Source organism: Fundulus heteroclitus, chromosome 1 (genome assembly GCF_011125445.2).
Source record: "Fundulus heteroclitus isolate FHET01 chromosome 1, MU-UCD_Fhet_4.1, whole genome shotgun sequence".
NCBI classification, from domain to species: Eukaryota; Metazoa; Chordata; class Actinopteri; order Cyprinodontiformes; family Fundulidae; genus Fundulus; species Fundulus heteroclitus.
The window spans coordinates 39,235,948-39,260,750 of record NC_046361.1 but is presented as its reverse complement, the minus strand read 5'-3'; the positions used below and the strand labels follow the sequence as shown (position 1 = coordinate 39,260,750).

Sequence of the window (24,803 nt, the reverse complement as noted above, 5' to 3'; positions counted from 1 at the left end):
CTTCTGATATTTTGACGCTTTTCAAAATTTCTCATTAGTTGCATTCAAATCCCAAGTAAAAAGAAATAAAATAAAGGAATAGAAAACCCTTAGAAAAGCAACCATATTTAGTTCCATACAGTTTGTTCAAAGCACAGTTTTCCCTCATCTATTTAAATCAAAAATCTTGTATATCTAAACGTCTTTCAACTGGACTGGTTTGTGATGAATCATTATTATTATAAGCAATGAGATCTCAGTAATTTTAAATTACTTTAGGGCTAAAAAACAAGTGATAGGATCTCAGCCTAAATTTGTAAAACAGTAAACTTAACAAGCTTATGTAACGCTTATTTCCAATTTCTAACAAAGCTGAAATATTTCCGTTCAAGCCATGTTAATCTCTCCGTGTATCAATTTAATTTGGTCCTGATATTTAATGTTAAAAAACAAACTTTGTTATTTAAATCTCTCTTTTACTGTACCTCTATTGTTAAAATAGTCCATGCTTAAAATGTCATTTGAATTACGGAGCTGCAGTTCTCCCAAAACAAATGAACATTCTGAAACCATGAACATTACTTTTACCCCGAATTAATTCACACAGACGAACGTACAGTTACATAGATACAAACATACGTACGGTTACATACAAACGATGACATTCAGACAGACAAACACGTGCAGGCCTGCTTTTTCACCATCTTAAATAGTTCTATGTTTTTCATAATTTTTAAACGTCAACGCCGAAAGATGTTTTCAACGCGTTAAGTTCCCGCTTAGTTTAAAAGGTGGAGAGCGTGCGCTGGTTACGACCCCCCGATGCTTCGTCCACACGCGGTTTTACGCTTCAGTCCCGCAAGGATACAACTCTGTGTCTCGCAGACACTTGGACACTTACCCATTTTTGAAAGTTATACGTCGCTATTAGCAGTTTAGACCAATTTTATCCACAACGGAAGTGCCTAATCGGTCCCCACGTAAACGCTTCCCCGGTGCAACGCCTTTTTAGTTTCATTTCCGTTTCCTTGTTTTTATCGCTTTTCTTTTTTCTCTTAATTTTATTTTTATTATTTAGTAGCAGTACTGCAATAAAATAAAATAATAGTAATAATAATAATCCCTATGTGAGAAATCTGCATGTTTAATCAAATCATTTCAAATCATTTATGCATGTCATGCGTCTGGGCCCCTACGTTTTTCAGCATGAAATCGAACGTCTCACCCTGGGGCTAGGCTTGACCCTGAAAAACTCTGCCTTTGACCCATTACACTGACTCTTCTGCTTCCAGACTTTTTTTTATTATTTTATTTATTTTATCCTTTTTTTGTGTTTTTATTATTTTTTACTCGTCCTTAGCACGATCGACCAACTAAATGAAAGGCCTCACATCCGATGGTCGCCTTTTTGGTATAATGGTCGGGGTCCCCACTTATCAAAGCTGCAAACGTCTTCGCAACAGTCAAGGACTTAAGCATCCCTGCCGCTTTCATCCACAACAGAAGTGGACAGCCTCTTGCACAAACCCAAGACAAGAGGACTTTAATGGACCAGCTGCAAACTGCTCAGCCGATCACCTGTTCTCCAGGTGAAAATCACTCTGCCCCTCCTTCCCCCTTGTGGGAAAGTCCGTATTTCAGCTGAAAACGTATTCTAATTAAATTTTGAATTTTAGTTTAATGTTTAAACCTTAGTCACCGTTCGGTATTGCGAACCCTGTTTTATTTGCCTTACGGATTAAATATAATTCATTATTTCTACCGGCTTTTACTTACTACCTTTTAGGTTTACAGTTTTAAATTTTAAAATTTCTTGAGGTATACTTTAAAATGGGGTTTAAAATTTAAAAGCTTGCAAGCATTTTTTGACCAATTGCGTTTGTTTTTAAAAGAGCTGGAAAATAATCCCCTTACCGTCTCATGAAAGAAAGGTTCGGATCTTCGCGCCGACGCCCAGAGACGCTCCGAGACCAGGAGCTCCTCCACATCCCTTGAAAATCCATTCGGGGTACCAGAGGCCGGATAACCTCTCCGGGCCGGCCAAAGCAGCTCCTGTCCCCGGACTCCCTCGCTCGTCGGTCGGAGATCTTGTTCGTTTACGCCAAATTGTTGTGGGAGTTTTGGGTGGAATATTAAACAATAGTAACTGAGTTCCCATCTTTACTAAATGACGAGACGGTGGTATGACATTCCAGCACTTTTATTGAGAAACAGAGCAGAGATTCACATAGATGGAAAGTAATCGCACCCCACGGTTCCGCTGCAGTCTCTGTCTGCCCTGTCTCTGTCTGCCTCGCTTTTTGGGCTTCCCCTAATACTGCACCGTGGCCTTCCCATGAGACAAAACAAAGACAGTCTATCGTAAACAATCAGTATCCCTCAGCAGCTGCAGCATTTGGCCTTGCAATCAGAAAACAGTGGATCTTATACACAGACATCAGGTCTCCAGGCCTCCTCTGTCCGAGTGGTGTGAGGCCATAGTGACTTCAGAATAATAATTCTTATAACATACGGTGATGAGTTTTACGCTGTCAGGAGCCGTCACGCTCCATTATAGACAGCATCAAACACATGCAGAGAGGAGTTCATGTAAACATCACAGCAGCTTAACAGAGGCAGGAAGCTCATTAAGACAAGATGTGTCCTCCCTCTGGAAGAAAGCAAGATCTGTTTATGAAGAAAACCCTTTTTGGGTTTCTGAATATCCATTGAGCGGAGCGGCTTTGTTGCTCACTAAAGTCGTACTTACACATTTTAACAGACTTTTAAGTGCATTGTACCACATAAAATCAGTCAGTATGCACAACTTTAATCATATATAAGGTGAACCATCAATTTTAGAGAAGATTTAGGGATTTTAAGTGCCCCTTATAGTCTGAAAAATACGGTAAGCTATTATGGGTCTTAAATGTTTACGCTGATATAGGGTATCAACTTTTCTTGGTGTTCAACTGAAACGTTTGTTGGAAAAAGGACAAAACAGATCTAATTTGAATTACAGTCCCATGCAAAAGTATTTACACCCTTTTACACGCGGAGCCTGGTTCTGGTTCTGCTGGAGGTTTCTTCCTCTTAAAAGGGCAGTTTTCCTCTCCACTGTGGCCACATGCATGCTCAGAATGAGGGATTGCTGCAGATGACTGTCCACTGTGGCTATGAGTTCATCCAGGAGGAGGCAATGCCGCAAGTCAGTGAGTTGATGCAGTCACACAAGGCGGGACGTTCAATCAACAGACCGCAACCACAGCTACGCAAAGTCTGTGGCGAATTCCTGAGGTCACCGGCAACAGCGTGCAGTAAATGATGACGATGACTCCTGCCCAGGTGTCGCCACAGGTACAAGCCAAACACACTGAGATCTGCTGCATGTGTCACATTGGGGTGAACTGGTTTTTCTGGCCAGTGTTGTGGCATCTCTTTGATGACGTCATGTGGGCCAACCCACCCCAGAGGCCTGTCACACCTCGGTATATAGAGACTGGAGAAAAGGTCTGGGCCAGACTGGGGGGTTGGGGGGCTGTTAATAGTTATTCCTGTAAATATTTTTTTAAATTTAAAAGAAAAACGAGTTCTTCAGTTATGTTTGGGCCATTATTTATCCAATTATTTAATAAGTTATATAATAACTTAAAATTATAAATATGTCTTTGCATATACGTATGTATATGCAAAGACACACACATATATATATACACATACACACACAGGGATTTATTTCTTTGGGTAACAAGCATTAATTAATGAATTTGAACATGTAACATGTGTGAAAGAATAACTTTATTGACGGGTGAGGAAGGGAATAAGTGGGTTCTTTAGATGTCACATGCTTTTGGTAACAGGACGGAAAAAATTACAGAGATGTTTGCCTTAAAAACGTTAGAAATCAAATTGACTTGGGGCTGACCAATGTATATTTTTAATAATTATAGACCTGTGTGCACAAGATTTAGTATATATATATATATATATATATATATATATATATATATATATATATATATATATATATATATATATATATATATATATATATATATATATATATATAAAGGATTTTATTTTGGGAGGTTTGTGGCACCCTTTCGGTGGAATGTCACAGAAACAGGCGCATAAAAGTCTGTCCGTCCGGTTTCCCTTTGTCCTCCGGCAGTTTGTTCCTCCTTCACCTGCCAGGTGAGTTCAGCGCATGCTGCTCTGGCTGCGCTGCGCAGACTCTGAGCCGACCGGGAAGCGCGGAGCGGACGCCGAGGGAGAGAGTGAAACATTTCGCCGGAGGGAGCTCTGCGGCTCGGTTCTGCTCATGGCAGGCTTCTAACACGTTTACGCACAAGATGTTCTCCTTCCTGCGCTCAGGTGAGACCTTTCTCTGCTTCACAGGCAGATCTGTGAGCAGAGTTTCTGCTTGGAAGTCTATTTTTAGACGGCGTGACAAAGTTCAAACTGGTTTCCTGTTATAAAAAAAAGTCTTCTGATCATCTGCCCAGGGCAGAAAATGCGCGTTTGTTGCTCTTTTTGGCTGGAGTCGGCGAAACGGAATGTAATTCAGAAACACCGACGTAACAGCGTAATTATGACAGAGTTAATATTATTATAGGTGTATTAGGAAAAGTATTTATCGCCACATATAGTACATGAATGCAAAATGACTAAAGATGTAGCACAAAGTGGTCTAGGTTTGGGTTATTGTTGGTCATCTTGTTATATACAACTGACACCTTCAAGTCCTTAACTTGGGAAACAAATTAAGTATATATATATATATATATATATATATATATATATATATATATATATATATATATATATATATATATATTCCTTTAATGAAATGAGAATAATAATCAGGTTTTTCTAATGTCAAGCAGCCCTAAGAGGAACTACATAGTCAGCAACAATTTTTATTAAAGCATGAATCAACATATAAATCCATAAGGCTAAAAGATCATTAGTTTCTATTCTGGTGAATATAAAGAAGAGCCTGGAAAGAGGATAGACGATGGTGGAAAGTTTTGCCCAGACCAGATTCTGGTGCAGTAATCCGTCTTTTTGGTGACTAAACAGAAGAAAAGTGTTTTCTCATGGCTCCTTGCTTGTGTCGGGTTTCTTCATGTGTGTACAGGGATTTTTATCAAATCCAGTTTAATTACCTGTTCTTTTCCAGCCAGGAACCCCCCGCCTGAGAACATCTACATATCCTCCCTGCCGCCCAGTGTTCCCCTGGATCCGGATCCGGAACCGGAACCAGAGCTGTCGGGTCAACTAGAACAAGGTGAGGATTTTTCTTTTAAGGGATGCAAATCCTGACTTTATGCTGTCTTCTCTGGTTCTTTTTCTTTCCTCCAAACCAAAACAAGTAGTTGTACGTTTGGCACATTTTTGGTTTCTGTGAAACGTTGAATGCATTGAACCAAATGCTCTTTATGTTCCTGTTAATATATCAGTGTTCAATAAATTTAACATAAATACAATATTTGGCTGGTTTTGTTGATTGAATGACTTTGAGCATTAATTTGAAAGTAATAAATATCGATAATGGAGTCAAATCAAATCAAGCTGACTGTACTGACAACCGTATCGTATCGTGAGCGAAATATCGAGAATCGCATCGTATCATGGTACCATGGTGAGGCTGTGAAACAGTATTTCACCATGCATACTGTGTTTCCCTTAGTTAGAGGCACACTGGATGTACATAAAGGTCCCCTATATTGATATTAATGTTTATTTTTGTCATATTTTCGTCTATTCTGAGTCTATTCTCTTATACCTTTAGACTTGTTGTTTTCTTCTGCATTCTGGAGCTTTGTGGGAAATTTGAACTTCCCTCTGGGGATTATTGAACTAATTCCTGATTCTTTCTGGCTCTGATAATCCATCTATTCGTTTGGATTTGAGCTCAGTGGACTCTTTTCTTTTTAAATCTTCCTTTTAGTCGTTTCACCAGTTTTTTTTGTTGGGTTTTTTTTTTTTTTTTGCTTTGTTGGCTCGTGGGCTGTTGTGTCAGTTTATCATGAAGCATTTTGTGATTTTTATATCTATAAAGCTGTTAGTTTTACTAAAGTTTTACTTACTTGCTTCTTGAAATCATGCCTCCCAGTGTTTGCAAAGCCTCACAGAGTTACTTCACTCAGTTGTTGAATCTTTTCGCATCTCGTAGCGATTTGCCTGCAACTCTATGAGGATTTCATGTGATCATCCCAAAGCAACTGTGCAGAACTGTAAAGCTAAAGGAAAAGTATGCATGGTTTTTAACATTCCCTGCATGCACAGTGATGAAAAGCACCTCCAGTCACCAGTCTGTCAAGCTCCTGAAGTTCCTGAAGACACCACTCTGTCTCTGATGGTGACGAGTCCGCCTACAGGTGGGAGGCTGACCATCAGGTGACCTGGTGCAGGGAGAACAACCTGGAGCTCAACGCTGTAAAAACAGTGGAGATGGTTGTGGACTTCAGGAAGAACTCAGCTACCCCCATCACCCTCTGTGACGCCACCATGGACACTGTGGAGTCTTTCCGCTTCCTGGGAACGATCATCTACCAGGACCTAAAGTGGGAGCTGAACATCAACTCCCTCACCAAGAAAGCCCAGCAGAGGATGGACTTCCTGAAGAAGGCAGCTGAAGAACTTCAACCTGCCAAGGACAATGATGGTGCAGTTCCTCCATCATTGAGTCCATCCTCACCTCCTCCATCACCATCTGGTACGCTGGTGCCACCGCTAAGGACCAGAGCAGACTGCAGTGTGTCATCAGGTCTGCAGAGAAGGTGATTGGCTGCAATCTTCCATCTCTCCAGGACCTGTACGCCTCCAGGACTCTGAGGCGTGCAGGAAGATTGTGGCTGATCCCTTCACCCCAGGCACAGACTATTTCAGTCACTTCCCTCTGGCAGGAGGCTGCGCTCCATCAGGACCACAACCTCACGCCACAAGAACAGTTTTTACCATCTGCTACCAGCCTTATGAACAACGTAGCATCTCCAGACCTTCTGCGTTACATTAACACACAGTCCACTGTGTATATAGCTTTCTGTATATACAGGACTGTCTCAGAAAATTAGAATATTGTGATAAAGTTCTTTATCTTCTATAATGCAATTAAAAAACATGAAATGTCATACATTCTGGATTCATTACAAATCAACTAAAATATCGCAAGCCTTTTATTGTTTTAATATCGCTGATTACGGCGTACAGCTGAAGAAAACTCAAAAATCCTATCTCAAAATATTAGAATATTTCCTCAGACCAAGTAAAAAAAAAAATGATAACAGCAAAACAAAACCAAACATTTGAAAATGTCCATTAATGCACTCAGTACTTGGTTGGGAATCCTTTTGCACAGATTAGTGCATCAATGCGGCGTGGCATGGAGGCAATCAGCCTGTGGCATTGCTGAGGTGTTATGGATGCCCAGGATGCTTCAATAGCGGCCTTTAGCTCATTTGCATTGTTGGCTCTGGTGTCTTTCAGCTTCTTCTTCACAATAGCCCACAAATTCTCTATGGGGTTCAGGTCAGGGGAATTGGCAGGCCAATCAAGGACAGTAATGCCATGGTCAGTACACCAGTTACTGTGAGAATCTGATGTCGTCTCTTAACCACTACCATACTTGTGATTTAGTTTACTGAACCAAGCTGAGCGTTTTTCAAGGCTCAGGAAACCCTGCAGTTTTTCGAGTTAATTAGACGATTCAAGTGATTAGCTGAATAGCCTACTAGTATACTTTTTCACGATATTCTAATATTTTGAGATAGGATATTTGGGTTTCTTAAGCTGTAAGCCATAATCAGCGATATTAAAACAATAAAAGGATTGCGATATTTCAGTTGATTTGTAATGAATCCAGAATGTATGACATTTCATGTTTTTTGATTGCATTACAGAAAATACAGAACTTTATCACAATATTCTAATTTTCTGAGACAGTCCTGTATATCTATTTTGTTTTATCTGCACCATCAACACCAAGTCAAATTCCTTGCGAGGAAGAGCAAATGAGACAAATTTGCGGAACGGCCGACAGGATTTTAGAAGCTCCTTCGTCCCTAAAATCAGACGTTTGGGACATTTTTGGATCCTGTGATACGTTAAATGCATTGAACCAAATGCACTTTATTTTCTTGTTAATATATCAGTGTTCAATAAATTGAACATAAATATAACATTTAACTGGTTTTGTTGATTTAATGACTTTGAGTATTAGTTTGAAAGTAATAAATATATTATTATATTTATTACTTTGGAGTCAAATCATATCAAGCTGAGCTATAATCGAGAATCGTATCGAATCGGCTCATCCTAGATGACAGTCAGCCCTAACGTGTGGGGACTAAACCACGCCCCCTGCAGCTCTGTCGGGGTATTTCGGGTCGTTTAATCTAATGGAAAGTAAATCTCCACTCTTTTGCAAAGTCCTGACAGATTTCTACCCTTTATGTAGGTCCATTCGTTGTCCCATCCCCACTAACCTGCTTCCTCCATCCCTGCTGATAAGACGTAGCCCCACATCATGACGCTGGTGTGTTTGTTTGCATGCAGGCCAGACTAGTGGAGCGCTGCAGCTTCTCCAGAGCTAATATGGCTCTTCTGGACACTGTAACTCTGCAGGAGTCCAAAAATAAAAAAAAAAAGGTTTAAAAAATAAAACAGCTGCGAATCGTCTTCAGCTTCAGAATAGAAGTCCAGTTGTTTTACTTTTTAAACCTTTTTTTTTGGATTGATCATGACCTGGATGACTCTGCAGGAGCTGCATCGTCGGTCCAGGTGGACATCCATGTCCTCGTAGGTCTGCAGGAGGTCCGTCCTCTCTCCTTGTCCAGATGATGGATTAAACGGAGCTATGGGTCTATACTGAGAGTAAATTATGCACAGGTGGACTCTGTTGACCAGGAACTCTTTCATTCAGCAGGTATTCAGACGGTTTCTGGTCTCCTGCTTTGTTTTGCCTGGGTTTGCTTTCTCAGAACCCTGATATATGCTGTTTTTTTTTTTTTTTTCTTGTTTGGACCACTTATTAATAATAATAATAATAATAATACATTTTATTTAAAAGGCGTCTTTCTAGACACTCAAGGTCACTGTACAGAAGGGGTAAAAAACAGAATGTCAGAAACAAAATCAAAACAAAAAACATTTAAAAAATACGCTGGCTGGGACAGGGAAATTGATAATTAAAGAGAATAGGCAGTCTTAAACAGATGAGTTTAAGACTGCCTATGTTTTAAACATGTTTTACCATTACACAAGAATAAAAAAAGATAAAGATTAAAGCAGAAAAAGATTAGACAGAAGAATCTCTGGACGTAGAAACCTGCTATAAATGTAAGAATAACAGGAGCAGAACCCAGTATGTCAGTTTGTGACCATGTAGCGTATTTCTGTGCTATGGCTTATGGCCGCTTTTTACTAACGCCATGATGTTCCAGCAGAGGATTCTGGGAAGAACCAGGAGAAAGCGGTAATCCAGACCACGCACACTCACAGAGGATCTTCTGCACCTTCGGTCTTCCTCCAGAACCACAGCAATGACCCGGTTTCGAGTACGTACTTTGAGCAGAGGGTCCCTATTCCTGAGGAGGACACTGAGGTAATCTGAGCCTAAACAAGTTATTTTTGCTTATTTAGTTTTGGTCTGGTGTTGCTGGCTTTACAGCCTGTTTCTCTGCCTCCTCTAGAGAGCGTTCAGTCTGCGCAAACTCTGGGCCTTCACTGGACCCGGGTTTCTGATGAGTATTGCCTACCTGGACCCGGGAAACATCGAGTCTGACCTGCAGTCAGGAGCTAAGGCTGGATTTAAGGTGACGGGCGTCCTGCTTGGTTTCTGCTTTGGTGTTTTAAGAATATTATGAGCATTCAGCAAGGAAACGGGTGGCTGAAGTGAAAAGAAATAACCTTTGCCCGTGATTGTATTCTGTGATCCGAAGAGGGCCATTTACATCCAGAACCTTCTTATCAAAAATGTACCACAATATAGCATTAAAGTCTTGCAGGGTTTGGTGCAGAAACTACAAATAAATATAAAGCAGCTGAGTAGATGTGCTTTTAGAAGTGACGTCAACGTGATGCAGATTGTTCTGGCAAAAGGTTGACTTCAGGTTTAATTTTTAAATTATATTGCTCATTAGAAATTTTATGAGTTCAAAGTGTCCAAAGTAAATATATTTTAAATAGTTTTTCAGCACTTTACGTGCATGAATACCAAACTAGACAAACAATAAAAGGTAAAAGTCGTGTTGATGTGGAGCAGCTTATCTGAAAAAGAATTATGGAAATGCATTAAAATAATGAATTTAGAACCTTTTTGAGAAGTTAATTACAGGAAAAAATGACAACCCTGAATGACTTTATCAATCCAAGGAAGGAAGGAAGGTTTTTATGTGTTTCTTTTGGAGTAATGGCTTCTTCCTGGCAGAGCAGCCTTTCAGCCCATGGCGGTACAGAACTAGCGCATCTAGACAGCATCTATACAAGGTTTGCACATTTCAGACCAAAGCACGTTCATCTCTGGAACACAACCAGACTTGTTCAAGTCCACAATTCTCTTCCTGATTTTTTTGACTTTCTCATTATGTTACACAAAGAGGTGTAACATAAGTGTTTTAGGTGTGCCTTTAAAGCTGGGCTGTCAAACTCTTTTCTATACTGGGCCACTCTGGCATCAGGAAGTCATTATAGATGATACTTTTGATGTCATAATTTCATTTCAGTTCACATAGAAATATAAAAAAATGCACAGTAACATAAAAGTAGCACCTTAGGCCCAGTTTATACAGTTTATCTGTAAAAAAGTTGATATTGGGGTGAGTTACACTTTAAACTCATCATTCTGCATCACTTTTTTCCTTTTTGGACATTTCTGGGTTGTTTTAATGTGGGAAAGCTGACATCTAGTGGCAGGATGCTGTAACTACATAGTTAAAAAAATCAACATTAGCTACAGGAGGCAAGGTTTTAGCCACTTTATACACTTTAAAAGGATATACGCCTCTACTGTATGACATGAAATGCCTTTTTTGGCTCTTGAGGGTCAGATAAATTGCCTTGGCGGGCTGGATTCGGCCCGCGGGCCTTGCGTTTGACACGTGCTTTAAAGCATCCTCAGCTGTGAATCAAATCAGCTCAAATATTGTCAATAAACCAATAAGAAGCCTCCAAATACATGACATCATCATCATGTTTTAAAGGCATATTAATCTTATTGTACGTAAACGTCTGAATACGAAGAACGTATTCAATTATTGTCACAATTAATCCTTCTATAGACCTATAAAAGGAAAAGGTTATTCAGATTTCACGTCTGATAGTGAGACAGAAAAAGCTTATGTGTCTTTTTATAAAGTGTGTGTAAACTTGTGGTTTGAACTGTATATAAAGACCCCTTCACTGTAATAGGAAGCGGGGTTATCAAATGCACTTGTAGCTTTAAATTGTAGGCTCTAAATGTTGTATATTGTGATGTTTATATGGTTTTATCCTAAGCTGTGTTTCCTGCTCCCTCCTCCCTACAGCTGCTCTGGGTGCTGCTGGTGGCCACCATCATCGGCCTGCTGCTGCAGCGGCTGGCGGCCCGGCTGGGCGTGGTCACCGGGATGCACCTGGCTGAAGTCTGCCACCGCCAGTACCCCACCGTGAGACATGTCCACGCACCCTCAGCGTTAGCTTTCTGCACACGTCACACATAAGGCGTCAGCATTGGGGGGGGGGGGGTTTGTTAGGGAGGTCTGACAAATGCTTTATTGCTTTACCAGGAGCGCTGACAGAGTCGCTGTAATCCTTGGATTAAAGTTGGAGCCCATGACGGCTGAAGCATAAAACACTGAATGAATTACCCGGCAGGAGAAATGTTTCATTCAGCCTTTAAAATAAAGAAACATGGGCTGGATGGATTACTTTTGACATGATGATGATGATTTGGGCCCATGAGAGAAAACGTTTGGACACCACTGCGTCCACCAGCGTTGCTCTTCTAAACACTCACAGATTTCCCCATTCTTTGGTAAACCAGCTCAGGCTGGATGGACAGCATCTGTAGACTGCAAAAACAGAACTAAAAATAAGCCAAATTTTCTTGAAATGCGTGTATTTGTACCTTATTTGAGCAGCTAAATAAGATTATCTGCCAATGGGAAGAGTAATTTTACCCCTAAAATAAGATAATTAGATATTATGCACTTGAAATAAGTTGATGGAGATGAGTTGTTCATATTTTAAGTGCAAACATCTTATTCCAATGGCAGATTATCTTATTTAGCTGCTCAAATAAAATACAAATACACTCATTTCAAGAAAATTTTGCTTATTTTTAGTTTAGTTTAGTCTGTTTTTGCAGTGTAGACGTTTGTCTGCAGGTCTTGCTGTATACACTGCAAAAACAGATCTAAAAATAAGCAAAATATTCCTAAACATAGTGTTTTTGTCCTTGATTTGAGCAGGTAAATAAGATCATCTGCCATATTTTGGCAGATGATATTATTTAGGAGTATTTTGACCCCTAAATTAAGATAATTAGACATTTAACACTTGAAATAAGATGATGGAGATGAATTGTTCGTATTTTAAGTGCAAAAATCTTATTCTGTTGGCAGATCATCTTATTTACCTGCTCAATTCAAGGACAAATACACAAATTTTAAGAAAATGTTACTTATTTTTAGTTGCGTTTTTGCAGTGTACTCTGATTTAGGGCCGGACTTTGACTAGGCCATTCTAACCCATGAGTATGCTTTGATCTAAAATATCTTAGAGCAGCCGTGGATACGTTCAGGGTCATTGTTTTTGTTTCTTTAGGAAGTGCCACCTGTTGGACGGTCTGTTGGAAATGTAGAGCAGGACGAGAAGTTTTGTGATGATTCTAGAAAGTTTGTTGTGAATAAACTCGACCCGTTCTGCGTTCTTCGTGAAGGTGCCTCGAGTCATCCTGTGGCTGATGGTGGAGCTGGCGATTATCGGCTCCGACATGCAGGAGGTGATCGGCTGCGCCATCGCTTTCAACCTCCTGTCGTCTGGCAGGTGTAGCATGCGGAGAAAAAGTTACAGGTGGATATGTGCTAAAAACAACGAGTCTTGGGTTTTCACCATTTCTGCTGTTTGTGTTTTAACCACAGAATCCCGCTCTGGGCCGGCGTGCTCATCACGCTTATCGACACCTTCTTCTTCCTCTTCCTGGATAAGTACGGTATGTCAAATAACATCTTCAGACATTTGTTAAAGCTGATGGCGTATTACAGTTGGACACGTTTTATATATCAGCAGAGGAAGAGTAAATTACGTCTGCTTGTTTCTTTTTCTGCAGGCCTGAGGAGGCTGGAAGCCTTTTTTGGTTTCCTTATTACCATTATGGCCATAACCTTTGGATATGAGGTACTGACGTCAGTTTGCTTTAACATTTCATTTTATCAGCCAATCAGGTCTGTGGTATAAATGACCAAACACAAATTGGTCTCGTTTTCTGTAATTTAGCATAATCCCAGTGTATTTGAAGTTACTTAGCATCCTCGTCGGTTACAGGAGGCATCGGCATATTTCATAGCACAATATCCAGGAACCTTCTCTGTGGTCTTCTTGATTTTCTCCTCTTGTTAAGCATCCTTTCTGAAAGATACCCGCTCTCCTCTACACGTCCAAAACGTCTAAAGTCGGGCGTACACTGTACGATTTTATGCCCCTTTTTGGGCCGATTCTTCAGTCGTGCGAGAATTTTTTGGATCAGGCCGAGTTTCAGCTGCATCGTGCATCCTGTGTCGTGTAGCATCCAGAGGGTAACAAGGGGCGATTAGCCTCTTATGACCACCTCCCCATCAGGAATCGTACCGTCAGATAAAAATCAAACGTGTCAAATTCAGTCGGCGCTCCTGAGGTGATTGTGAGCGCCTCCTGCTGGTGAAGCAGAGCTACAAGCATCTACGAGCTGATTTTCACCAACCTCGCGTACTGAGCATGTGCAAACAAGAGAATTCTTCTTCTTCTTCTTCTTCTTAGACGATAACAAAGGAGCGGAGAGAAGCATGGTGGTGGTGCGTGTGACATGGAGTTAAACTACGGAGGAGAAACTCGTAGAATTACCAAGGCAGCGCGTTTCATTCTAATGAGCCTCATGTTTAACAGAGAGCATCAAAACGTCCGTCTTTTTCTTCTTCTACTGTTTACGTTTGGCTTCAGGATAGACGAGTACTAGTAGCGCCATCTCTCTGCGGCGCTGAGTCCTACGTGGTTTTCAGACGTACAGTGTAAGCAGTCAGATCACATCAGAGCGTCGGGCCGTTCAGTAAGAACAAGGAAAGGCAGATTTATTTATATAGCACATTTCAGTACAGAGACAATGCAAAGTGCTTTACATGATTAAAATACAGGGGGGGGGGGGAGCAAGTAGGAATCAAATATAGAAACAAACAGAACATGGAAAAATATAAACTAAAAGCAAACATTAAAAACAGATGGACTACAAACTTAAACTAATGATGTTTCAGTAAATCAGTTTAACTAGAACAGTCGAAGGCAATCCTAAACAAATGTGTTTTAATCTTGATTTAAAGGAACTCAGGCTTTCAGCACTTTTACAGTTTTCTAGGAGTTTGTTCTTGCACAAATGCCCTCTGTACAATCAAATTCTGTACATACAAGTGGTTTTTAAAAATATTCACCTGTACACTGTGACTTTTCCTGCATTGCCTACATTTAAATTGTTTATTTTTAAATCACTGCTGCACCATATGCTGTAATTTAATTTTACTGCAATTTACAAGCTGTATGCAACGAAATTTCGTTCTGTACGCACTCTGCATACAAAATGACAAATAAAAATGTCTAAGTATAAGAGTTTGTTCCAGATCAGTGGAGCATAGGAACTAAAAGCTGCTTCTGTAACAGATACAGAGAGCTGAGAACTTTTAAACTCTGCGCTTTCATCGTACAGTTTGAGCTGCATCTGAGTGCAACAATTGAAAATATCGTACAGTGAATGCCCGGCTTAACCCTCACCTCTCTAACTTTGTCTCCAAGGTGGTCTACCTGAGTAGTCGCTCTTAAAAACCTATTTCTAATCTTGTCTGTTTTGGTCACTTTGGACACTACTATCTTATGTATCAGTATTGAGACGCTGGCATTATTTACAAACTAGTCAGCGATCTTACCCCATACAGCTCGCTTTTCCTCTGCAGCCAATTGCTTGTTATGTCTAGAAATATTCAATGGTGTCGTCTGCATACACTCGACACGTAGCTTGGTCCTAGTCAGCAGTGTCTGAACTACATGTTGAAGTAAGTAAAGCAGAGCCGTGTTCCAGAAAGCTGAGTTGTACAGCAACCAATTCTGCAGGTTTTAAAAGCTTGTATTTGTGTTTCTACCGTTGACTGAGAGATAAATGCTTGTACTCAGGCCATGTCCTGCGGATTATAAAACACGTTTTCTGTAATGTCTTAAATTTGATTTGTGAAACTGAAATTTGGATCAAACTTGACACCTAGAGTTTTTACTTGGTCTGGATGGTTAATTGCCAATGTGAGTTCTATCAAAGTCCCAATAAGCAGCATTCACTCCTGGGGAAGCGTAGAGCCACAGGGAGAGTCGTCTGCATTGTACATGGCTTTGCTGCAATCCCTCATACTGAGCAAGCATGAAGCGACAGTGGAAAGAAAAACCACCCATTAACGGGAAGGAAAAACCTCCGGCAGAACCGGGCTCAGTATGAACGGTCATCTGCCTCGACCGACTGGGGTTACAGAAGACAGAACAGAGACACAACAAGAGAAACAAAAAAGCACAGAAGCACACATTGATCCAGTAATCTGTTCTATATTAGATGGAAGTAGCGGGTGAGCCGTCTTCTCTGGATGATGTCACAGTTAACAGAACGCCAGACCAGGTGTACCTACTATGAAGAAAAAAGAGAGAGAGCAAAAAGTTAAAAGCTGAAATGACGACAGTCATTTCAATGTAATACAATGCAAAACTGGAGAACAGTAGAAATCAGTAGAGTGAGAAAATTAGACCCTGATGTCCTCCAGCAGCCTAAGCCTATAGCAGCACAACTATAGAGATAGCTCAGGGTAACATGAGCCACTCTAACTATAAGCTTTGTCAAAAAGGAAAGTTTTAAGATTAGTCTTAAAAGTAGACAGGGTGTCTGCCTCACGGACCAAAACTGGGAGTTGGTTCCACAGGAGAGGAGCCTGATAGCTAAAGGATCTGCCTCCCATTCTACTTTTAGAGACTCTAGGAACCACCAGCAGACCTGCAGTATGAGAGCGAAGTATGAGTCTGTGTCTGGGACTAAACCTTTAGTTTTCTCTTGATTGAGCTGAAGAAGGTCTGTTAGCTGTGACATCATCAGGGGAGGCAGATCATCCTCTATTACCATCTAACATAGAAAGTACTCCTGGGTCAATGTGAGCTTCTGAGCTTTCTGTGTCTCTGCTCTGTCTTCTCTAAGCCCCAGTGGGTGGAGGCAGATGAGCGTTCATACTGAGCCTGGTTCTGGTTCTGCTGGAGGTTCTCCTCCCTGTTAAAGGGGAGTTTTCCTCTCCACTGTCGCTTCATGCATGCTCAGTATGAGGGATTGCTGCAAAGCCATCAACAATGCAGACGACTGTCCACTGTGGCTCTACACTCTTTCAGGAGGAGTGAATGCTGCTTGGAGAGACTTGATGCAACCTGCTGGGTTTCCTTAGAGAGGAAACTTTCTCACCAACCTGGAGGATCTGATGGAGTCTGACTTTGGAAAGAGTCTTGAGATGATATATTTCATGAATTGGTGCTACGTAAATAAAATTTTATTGAATTGAAAGATTTGCAGTGCAGCTGGTCTTGGCTCATCATGAGAGACGGCAGTATAGAAGTGTGGGTCATTGGCATAGAAGGGAACATTAATGCCATTCATCCTTATGGTATATACATACATAGGTTGAGAAGTTCTGGGACCTGAGCTTTAGCCTTGGGGTACTCCACTGTTTAGGTTATAATATTTCAACACTTTCCTAAATGTACAAAGAGTTTTCTGTCAGTGAGACATGAGCTGAACCAAATAAGTAACTAGCGAGGTTCTTCTCTCTAAAACCTAAATCTCTCATAAACAATGCCAGTAACATGCCTCATCCTCTCTGATCTTTCTGTGCCTTTTCTCTCTGATGATGCTGTGAACTCTTACTGCTTCTACAGTAATATCAGATTTAACGCCGTTCCTCTCCTGCTGCAGTACGTGACGGTGGCTCCTGACCAAGGCCAGCTGCTGAAGGGGATGTTCGTGCCCTACTGTGAGGGCTGTGGGCCCGTTCAGCTCACTCAGGCTGTCGGCGTCGTGGGCGCCGTCATCATGCCTCACAACATTTACCTCCACTCTGCTCTCGTGAAGGTCAGACAGTGACTAAAGTCAGTCCTTCATCAACTCCTGTGAAACCTTTAATCAACGTATGTCCAAATGTGCTTTAAAGTCTCGAGAAGTGGATCGCGCGAAGAAGAAAGACGTAAGAGAGGCTAACAAGTATTTCTTCATCGAGTCGGCCATTGCCCTCTTCGTCTCCTTCCTCATCAACGTGTTTGTGGTCGCCATCTTTGCTGAGGCGTTCTACCAGCGCTCAAACATCGAGGTGGTGAGTACCTCAGCAGTTGCTCTCACCCAGGGCCGGATTATCCATAAGGGCCAGGGGGTCAGTGCCCAGGGGCACCAACAATGGGGGGGGGGCACCACATGACACAGGCTTTAAAAATATATTTTTCATAAATTGTTATATTATTTACTTGAAATCGTTGAAAGACCATGCATTATTCGTTTTGTGAACACTGATGTCACAATAATAATAAATGATAAATAAATCAAGATTTTTTTTGATTTCAACATTTTAAAATGAGATATTAGAATATTGCTCACTGCTCATATGCCTACATGTAGTTGTGTAAGTAGTAAATAGTAAATTACATTACAGAAATCCCCTTGATTATGTCTGATGTTTTTGCCCGGAGGACAGCACAGGTAAGGGGGGGGGGGCTTTGAGGTATAGAGCCCAGGGGCACCACATTGTCTTAATACGGGCCTGCTCTCACCATATAATAACTGCTTCATGTAACGATGCTCTCCTAAATGTTTCTTTTTTTTAATCAGTATAACGTCTGCAACCAGTCAGGCAGTCCTAATTCCCACCTGTTCCCGCTGAACAACAAAACTCTGGAGGTTGATATCTACAAAGGGGTACGTTTTTTTATGTTAGCTGTGATGTACAGCAGTACGCCCGTAGGGTCAGTTGTTTAAGTTCCTGTGATGGATTTGGTTTTATTGATTGTCTGTGCCAGGGAGTGGTTCTGGGCTGCTTCTTCGGCCCAGCAGCGCTCTACATATGGGCCATTGGGATTCTAGCGGCCGGCCAGAGCTCCACCATGACTGGAACGTACTCTGGCCAGTTTGTCATGGAGGTCAGTTAGGGGGACATCAGGGACACAAACACACACATACCGTACACCAGGGGTGTCAAACATACGGCCCGCGGGCCGGATCCAGCCCGCCGAACAATTTAGTCCGGCCCTGTGGCTAAATGCATTATCATTATAATTTTTTTATTTTTTATTTTTTTTCCAGTGTCCTGTCTGGCAATGTGGCAATAAGAATTAACTTGTCTTAATGCCAAAAAAAGCTCATCAGATTTGACTTTCACAAGTGGAGCAGTACTGCTTTTGCCATAGTGCTCCACTTGATTTATGAATGTGAATAGTTTTATTATGATTCATGCGGGGAATATCTCAAATGATATGGACACTACTATGGGAAAGTAGGAGAGGAAAGGAAGAACAAGAAGAATAAAAACAAAAGGTGAAAGAGGAGATAAAAGGAAGAGAATGATAAAACAATTATTGAAAAAAACGTGTACTTCTTTTAATTGAAAATATGCAGTTCCCATATTGTCCACGAGGGGCGCTGTGTTTTAATTAGCAGATTAAGCTTCATGTGTGGACAAATTTAAATGATTTAAATGATGTTTGATGTATTTTGTCATGTAGGACAGTGTTTTTAAGTTCCAAAAAAAGTGAATAAATGTTTTTCAACATTGTATAATCACTGTGATTAGTTCTTATGCATAATGCACAAGTAAATGTTGAACTGAGTAAAAGTATTGTTGAAATTGCACATACTTTTCTTAAAAACGCTGAGGTTATTCATAATATATTGTGTAAAAGTGAAATTAATTTAATATAAAAATCAACAACAAGTCCACATTTATTAGTTCTATTTAATCTTGCAATGAGTTTACTCGTGTGGCCCTCTTGAGATCAGATTAAGCTGTATGCGGCCCCTAAACCAAAATGAGTTTGACACCCCTGCCGTACACGATAAGAGGTCTGGGTGTACTTCAGATGTCTCTAATGCTCCTGTGTGTAATTCATCATCTAAATCAGCGCCTGGTTTGAGCAGTTTACCTGTAGATGACGTATGACGCTTGTTCCCAGGGTTTCCTGAACCTGCGCTGGTCACGTTTTGCTCGGGTGCTGCTGACCCGCTCGCTCGCCATCAGCCCCACCCTGCTGGTGGCCATTTTCCAGGATGTGCGGCACCTGACGGGCATGAACGACTTCCTCAACGTGCTCCAGAGCATGCAGGTTAGACGTTCAAACTGATTCAGCTCACTGAGCTATATTATACACTGGAGTGCTGATTTTGCTGAAAAACTGAAGTCACTGGCCGCCATCTTGCTCCTCCCTACTCTCACAGAATCCCACAGGATTTGGTTGCAACAACAAGCAGTTTTATGGCTGAGTGAAAACGTTTCACAGGTAATTCTACAGTCAGTGGATGTACTAACACTATCAACTACTAGGAAATTAGGTGCTGAAATATTTTACATGTTATTCATATTAAATATATATATATATATATATATATATATATATATATATATATATATATATATATATATATATATATATATATAAATGAATAAAATGCAAAATATTTCAGCACATGACTTTCTCAGTACTTGATAGTTTTAGAACATAACATAAAGGTATATGGCATTTGACATTTTAAAAGTTTTAAGCCCCCCCCTGAACATGAGAAAATCCTCGATATTCGATGCTGTAGTGCACATATACCCTAGTTACTGGGGGAAAATAGGGAGTACCAATATGGCGGCTGGTGGCTTCACAGCGACTCGTTATAACAGCGGCGATTAGCACTCCAGTGTATAATATAGCTCAGTGATTCTGCTGCATCCAATTACCGACTGTGTTTCACAATTAAGGGAAGAAAGTGAACAAAATGCAGCTAATATTACCTGGGCTGTGTTTTATTTGTGGATTCATTAATGAATTTACAATATTTATAATATTAAACTTCATATTAATAACATGACGTTTTCTGGTTATAATGTGACAAAATATGAAGAGGTTCAAAGGGCATGAATAATTGTTTTAAGGGCGCAGTATGTTTATATTGTTGCAGTTTTATAATTTATATTTTATACATTTGGAAATAAGTGGCTGCTAGTTCAGGAGAAGAATCAACTCTGATGATTTGATTATAAATTTTAAAATCTGTAAAATCCTAACTCTTGCTAAGTCACTGATTTTATGACTTTAGACGTGTTCAGACGTGGGACTTGACTTGGACTTTAACACCAATGACTCCAGACTTAAATTGGACTTGAACCTGGTATTTTACCCAAAATCTAAAGCTTAAGACATCTATGATTTAAAAAGTGTGCACCATAAATGTATTTCACTCAATCAGTATCTAAAAAACACAGACATTGTGAATGAGCTGCAGCACAGCCCATCAAATTCACCAGTTTTGTTAAAAAAAGAAAAGAAAAATAGCTAAATGTTCTAATTTCATTTAGGTCTGAATATGAAGTTCTGCTGTTGCATTTTTTACTGAAAATATAGTTCAAAGGAGGACTAAGTTTAATTTTTACTGTTTTGTAGGTCAGTTGCTCTGGTTTCATCACATTTTGAGATAAATACTGATTTAAGATGCTCTGTTATTTACATTTAACATGTTTTTCAACATTATTAAAGGCTCGAAACAACTTAAAATTAGAATTTTCAGACTTGGGACATGACTTGAGAAATACCTTATTTGACTTGAGATCTGACTCATACTTGAGTATAAAGACTTAGTTTGAAAACAGTGACTGGGTTCCTCCTCTGGTAGATGGTATGTTGTGCATGCATGGGTTCCCTCCTGGTGAAGGAGTGCAGGGTCGAAATGAGGCTTCATTAAAATAAAAAATTATAATGTCACTTTTTACCTGCTCAACAATAGACCATGAATGCACTGTTTCTATTAAACAAATAAAATATTCAGATTTTTAGTTTTTTGCATGACAGGGATGTGTAGATCACAGCCAGAAACCTAAACATTGTTTTGCACTTTTGCCTTTTTTAAAGTAAGGCTCCCAGTTTGCAAATTCTTCTCAGCTCAATTGAAAGATAAATTCTCAAAAATAATAACGACAGGATTTGGGTCACTCTTTATTTGAAAACGGTTGCTGTTTTAGTCAAGTTTAATTAAAAGCTGACTCAGATGCATAATATTCTGCCTTTTAGTAAAGATTTACTGCATTGATCTGGCCCCCGTTTACAAAGAATGCCAAAAACTACCATATAATTTCCGCTGTAAGAAGATTTTAATTAATCTGTAATCGCTTCATCCTAGTGCTGGACGATATGGGAAAAAAAGCATATCGATAAAATAAAAATCATATTGAACGATATCGATAATTATCAACAAATTTTAAACATAGTTTAAGTGCAGCCCTGGTCATTTTATGCTGCTGCTTAGCAACTTATTTTTAGATAAAGACACAAACACTGAATTCAAACTCAACCCTTTATTCAACCAACTTTCTACCAAAACTGTAAGTTTTTAAAAAAGAAAAAGAATGCGTGCTCTCTGAACTCTTTGAAGGGGGCGGAGCTTGGTTCCTGGGTCTGCGTTGTGATTGGCTGGGAGGATTAATGACTGTAATATGGCTATAATGCAAAAAGAAGGAAAACTGTTATGCAACTGAACTTTTTACTGACCCTTTTTTTTTATGATCGATATATGTCATTATTGAATTATCGTCCAGCCCTTCTTCACCCTAATTAAGAGTAAAAGCCTCCATTTGGCACAAACTGCCCTGCGGTGCCACACCTTGGTCATCACTCCGCTCTTCTTCACCCACAGCTGCCCTTCGCCCTCGTCCCCATCCTCACCTTCACCAGTCTGCCGTCTCTCATGAACGACTTTGTCAACGGACTGTAAGTGGATCGGGACCCAGAGAGAAGTCGTTCTAGTTTCACGTCCTGCTCAACGCTGGTGTGTGCTGGTTCTCTCTGCAGGGCGTGTAAGATCGGAGGAGGGCTGGTGATCCTGGTCGTGTGCGCCATCAACATGTACTTTGTGGTGGTCTACGTGACGGCGCTGGGCAGCGTGTGGCTCTACGTGCTGGCCGCCGTCTTCTCCGTAGCATACCTCACGTTTGTGGGCTACTTGGTGAGTGGTGTGCAGCTGCAGGAGGAGCTCGGCTTGATTTGTCTTTCTGCAGATATAAACGTTCTTAGAAATAAGATATGCTGGTGAACTCTCAGAAGGAGATTGGGTCTGTTTAGCCAGCGGACGTTAACGGCATCATTCATCTTAAAACACATTTAATTTAGTCAGATCACTATTTTACCTTTACTTTCTCCTTAATTCTTCTAAAAGTTTCTAATTCAAATATATATTTATTAACAAAAAACTTAATCAGCATGCAGTTAATCTTATTACACGTCTTATGCATAACTTAGAGTAACACTATATATATATGTTTGTATATATATATATATATATATATATATATGTATGTATGTATATATGTATATATATGTATGTATATATATGTATGTATATATATATATATGTATATGTATATGTATATGTATGTGTATATGTATATGTATATATATATATATATATATATATATATATATATATATATATATGTATGTGTATATATATATATATATATATATATTTACACACACACATAGATAGATAGATAGATAGATAGATAGATAGATAGATAGATAGATAGATAGATAGATAGATAGATAGATAGATAGATAGATAGATAGATAGATAGATAGATCTGCAGGACTTTGACAACCGAAAGGCATAAAAAATGAAAGAAAAGTCAAAAGAGATTAGTGAGAAATCTCTTTTTATTGTGAAATTAAAGGAAGAGGCAGAGAAGAAGAACTTTATTTTTCTGTACGGAGCACCATTGAACAGTGATCAATTTAAACTGGAAAGGTTCTCCGTATGAACCCGCACCTGTGTGGTGTCCATCTGGCAGACACAACCTTTTACCTGTGTGTCTGTGTGTGTGTTGTGGTTCCACAGGTGTGGTTGTGTCTGATAGCGCTGGGACTGTCCTGCCTGGATCCGGGCGCCAGGAGAGGAAACGACACGACCGTCCTGATAGACGAGCAGCCGGAGTTTGACTCCTGAGTCAAAGAGAACCGGATCCCACGTATCGGTCTAAATCTGAAGTTTATTGATGCTTGAATGGTGCTAAAGATATTTTTACTAATCTGTGACCTATAATGTCTTTGATATTATTTGTGTCTTTTTTTGTAACATGAGTCAAGAAGTTGAAGGAGAGACATTTTCCTGTATTTCAGTGTGGCAGAATGGGGGTCAGTCCCCTCCTAAAGCAGCTTTGACCCGTCGCTGCATGGACTCCCCATTTTAAGAAAGATTTGGCAAATAGCAACTTTTCCTTTTTAATTAGGGCTAAATTATTAACGACAGGTTAAATTCTTATAATTTAAAATGTTAGGTGAAACACAAAGTGATAATTCTTTTTAATAACCACTTCCTTTTTTTTTACATTCTTTTTAAATTCATAGTAAATAGGAACACATCTATTCAAGGATGTTTTCTCAAATGCAGATTTTGGGGCACTTAATTCTGATTTGAATTAATTTATTACAATTGGCAAAATAGAGCAAGTGTTTTCAAAGAAATACTGAAAATTATATATATATATATATATATATATATATATATAATTTTTTATTTTATTTTTTTTTGTAATAAAGCCCAAAATAATTCGAAGTTAAACCCTTTTAACTTCGGGTCTACATGATTTACATATCCCTTCCTGGCTGAATTTCTGATTAGTTTGTTTAAATAAAATGATCGTGTTTTGTATAGCAGGTAAAAAATAACAAATTCACATAATTTTTTTGGTTATTTGTTCATTATTCATTCATTATTCATTCATTATTCATTCACCTTTGACTTGACGATTTCGACCCGTGTCAAAAAGTTTGGACACCCCTGCCTTAGCGTGTTGCCCCAGAGCACGACTTTTTAAAAGTAATCACACTCTTTTAGCTTTTCCACATCCTGTCTTATTACAGCCAAAAACCTAAATGTATTTATTGGGATTTTATGTAAATTTTGCATTTTAGACTAGACCGTTCTGACACTTTGTGGCTGTGGGCGTATGTTTTAGGGTCACTGTCCTGCTGGAAGTCTGCTGCAGCGTCTAAAATATGTTTTCCAGGTTTCTTCCTACGTTTAACTCTGACCAAACTCGCCGTCCCCGTTGAACAAAGGAATCCTCGCAGCATAATGATGCCACCACCATGTTTCACTGTAGGGATCTTAAGGGGGATACCTTTTCTACCGACTGGCATACTAAATTTAATTAGTATGTCTTGTTTTAGATTCAGTATCATAAACTCGTTTAATCCAATCTGCCTATAAGGGCCTGATTTTATGTGGATTGCTTCCTGCTTCGCTGATTAACGTTCTCCTCACACGGCCTGTGGGCTTGGGTGGACTGACGTGTTCTGGTTGGTGCAGCTCTGCC

The 24,803-nt window shown here is 39.8% G+C and overlaps 1 protein-coding gene across 3 annotated transcripts; it reads left to right on the top strand.

Moving 5' to 3' along the window:
• Nucleotides 1-3,143: 3,143 nt before the first annotated feature.
• Nucleotides 3,144-23,948, top strand: LOC105930866 (natural resistance-associated macrophage protein 2). 3 transcript variants are annotated; one of them, XM_036142675.1, is made up of 17 exons: nt 3,144-3,315; nt 4,130-4,332; nt 5,141-5,248; nt 9,405-9,565; nt 9,654-9,776; nt 11,487-11,606; nt 12,881-12,987; nt 13,083-13,153; nt 13,271-13,338; nt 17,168-17,323; nt 17,403-17,561; nt 18,071-18,157; nt 18,259-18,378; nt 19,408-19,557; nt 22,127-22,200; nt 22,282-22,435; nt 23,324-23,948. In XM_036142675.1, exons 2-17 carry the CDS (start codon nt 4,311-4,313, stop codon nt 23,429-23,431), a joined length of 1,788 nt encoding a protein of 595 aa, XP_035998568.1. In that variant the 5' UTR covers nt 3,144-3,315; nt 4,130-4,310; the 3' UTR covers nt 23,432-23,948. The 3 variants fall into 3 exon arrangements, with proteins under 3 accessions (XP_035998568.1, XP_035998574.1, XP_035998564.1); XM_036142681.1 differs by lacking the exon at nt 3,144-3,315 and having other exon boundaries at nt 4,057-4,332; nt 9,408-9,565; XM_036142671.1 differs by lacking the exon at nt 3,144-3,315 and having other exon boundaries at nt 4,057-4,332.
• The last annotated feature ends 855 nt before the right edge of the window (nt 23,949-24,803 follow it).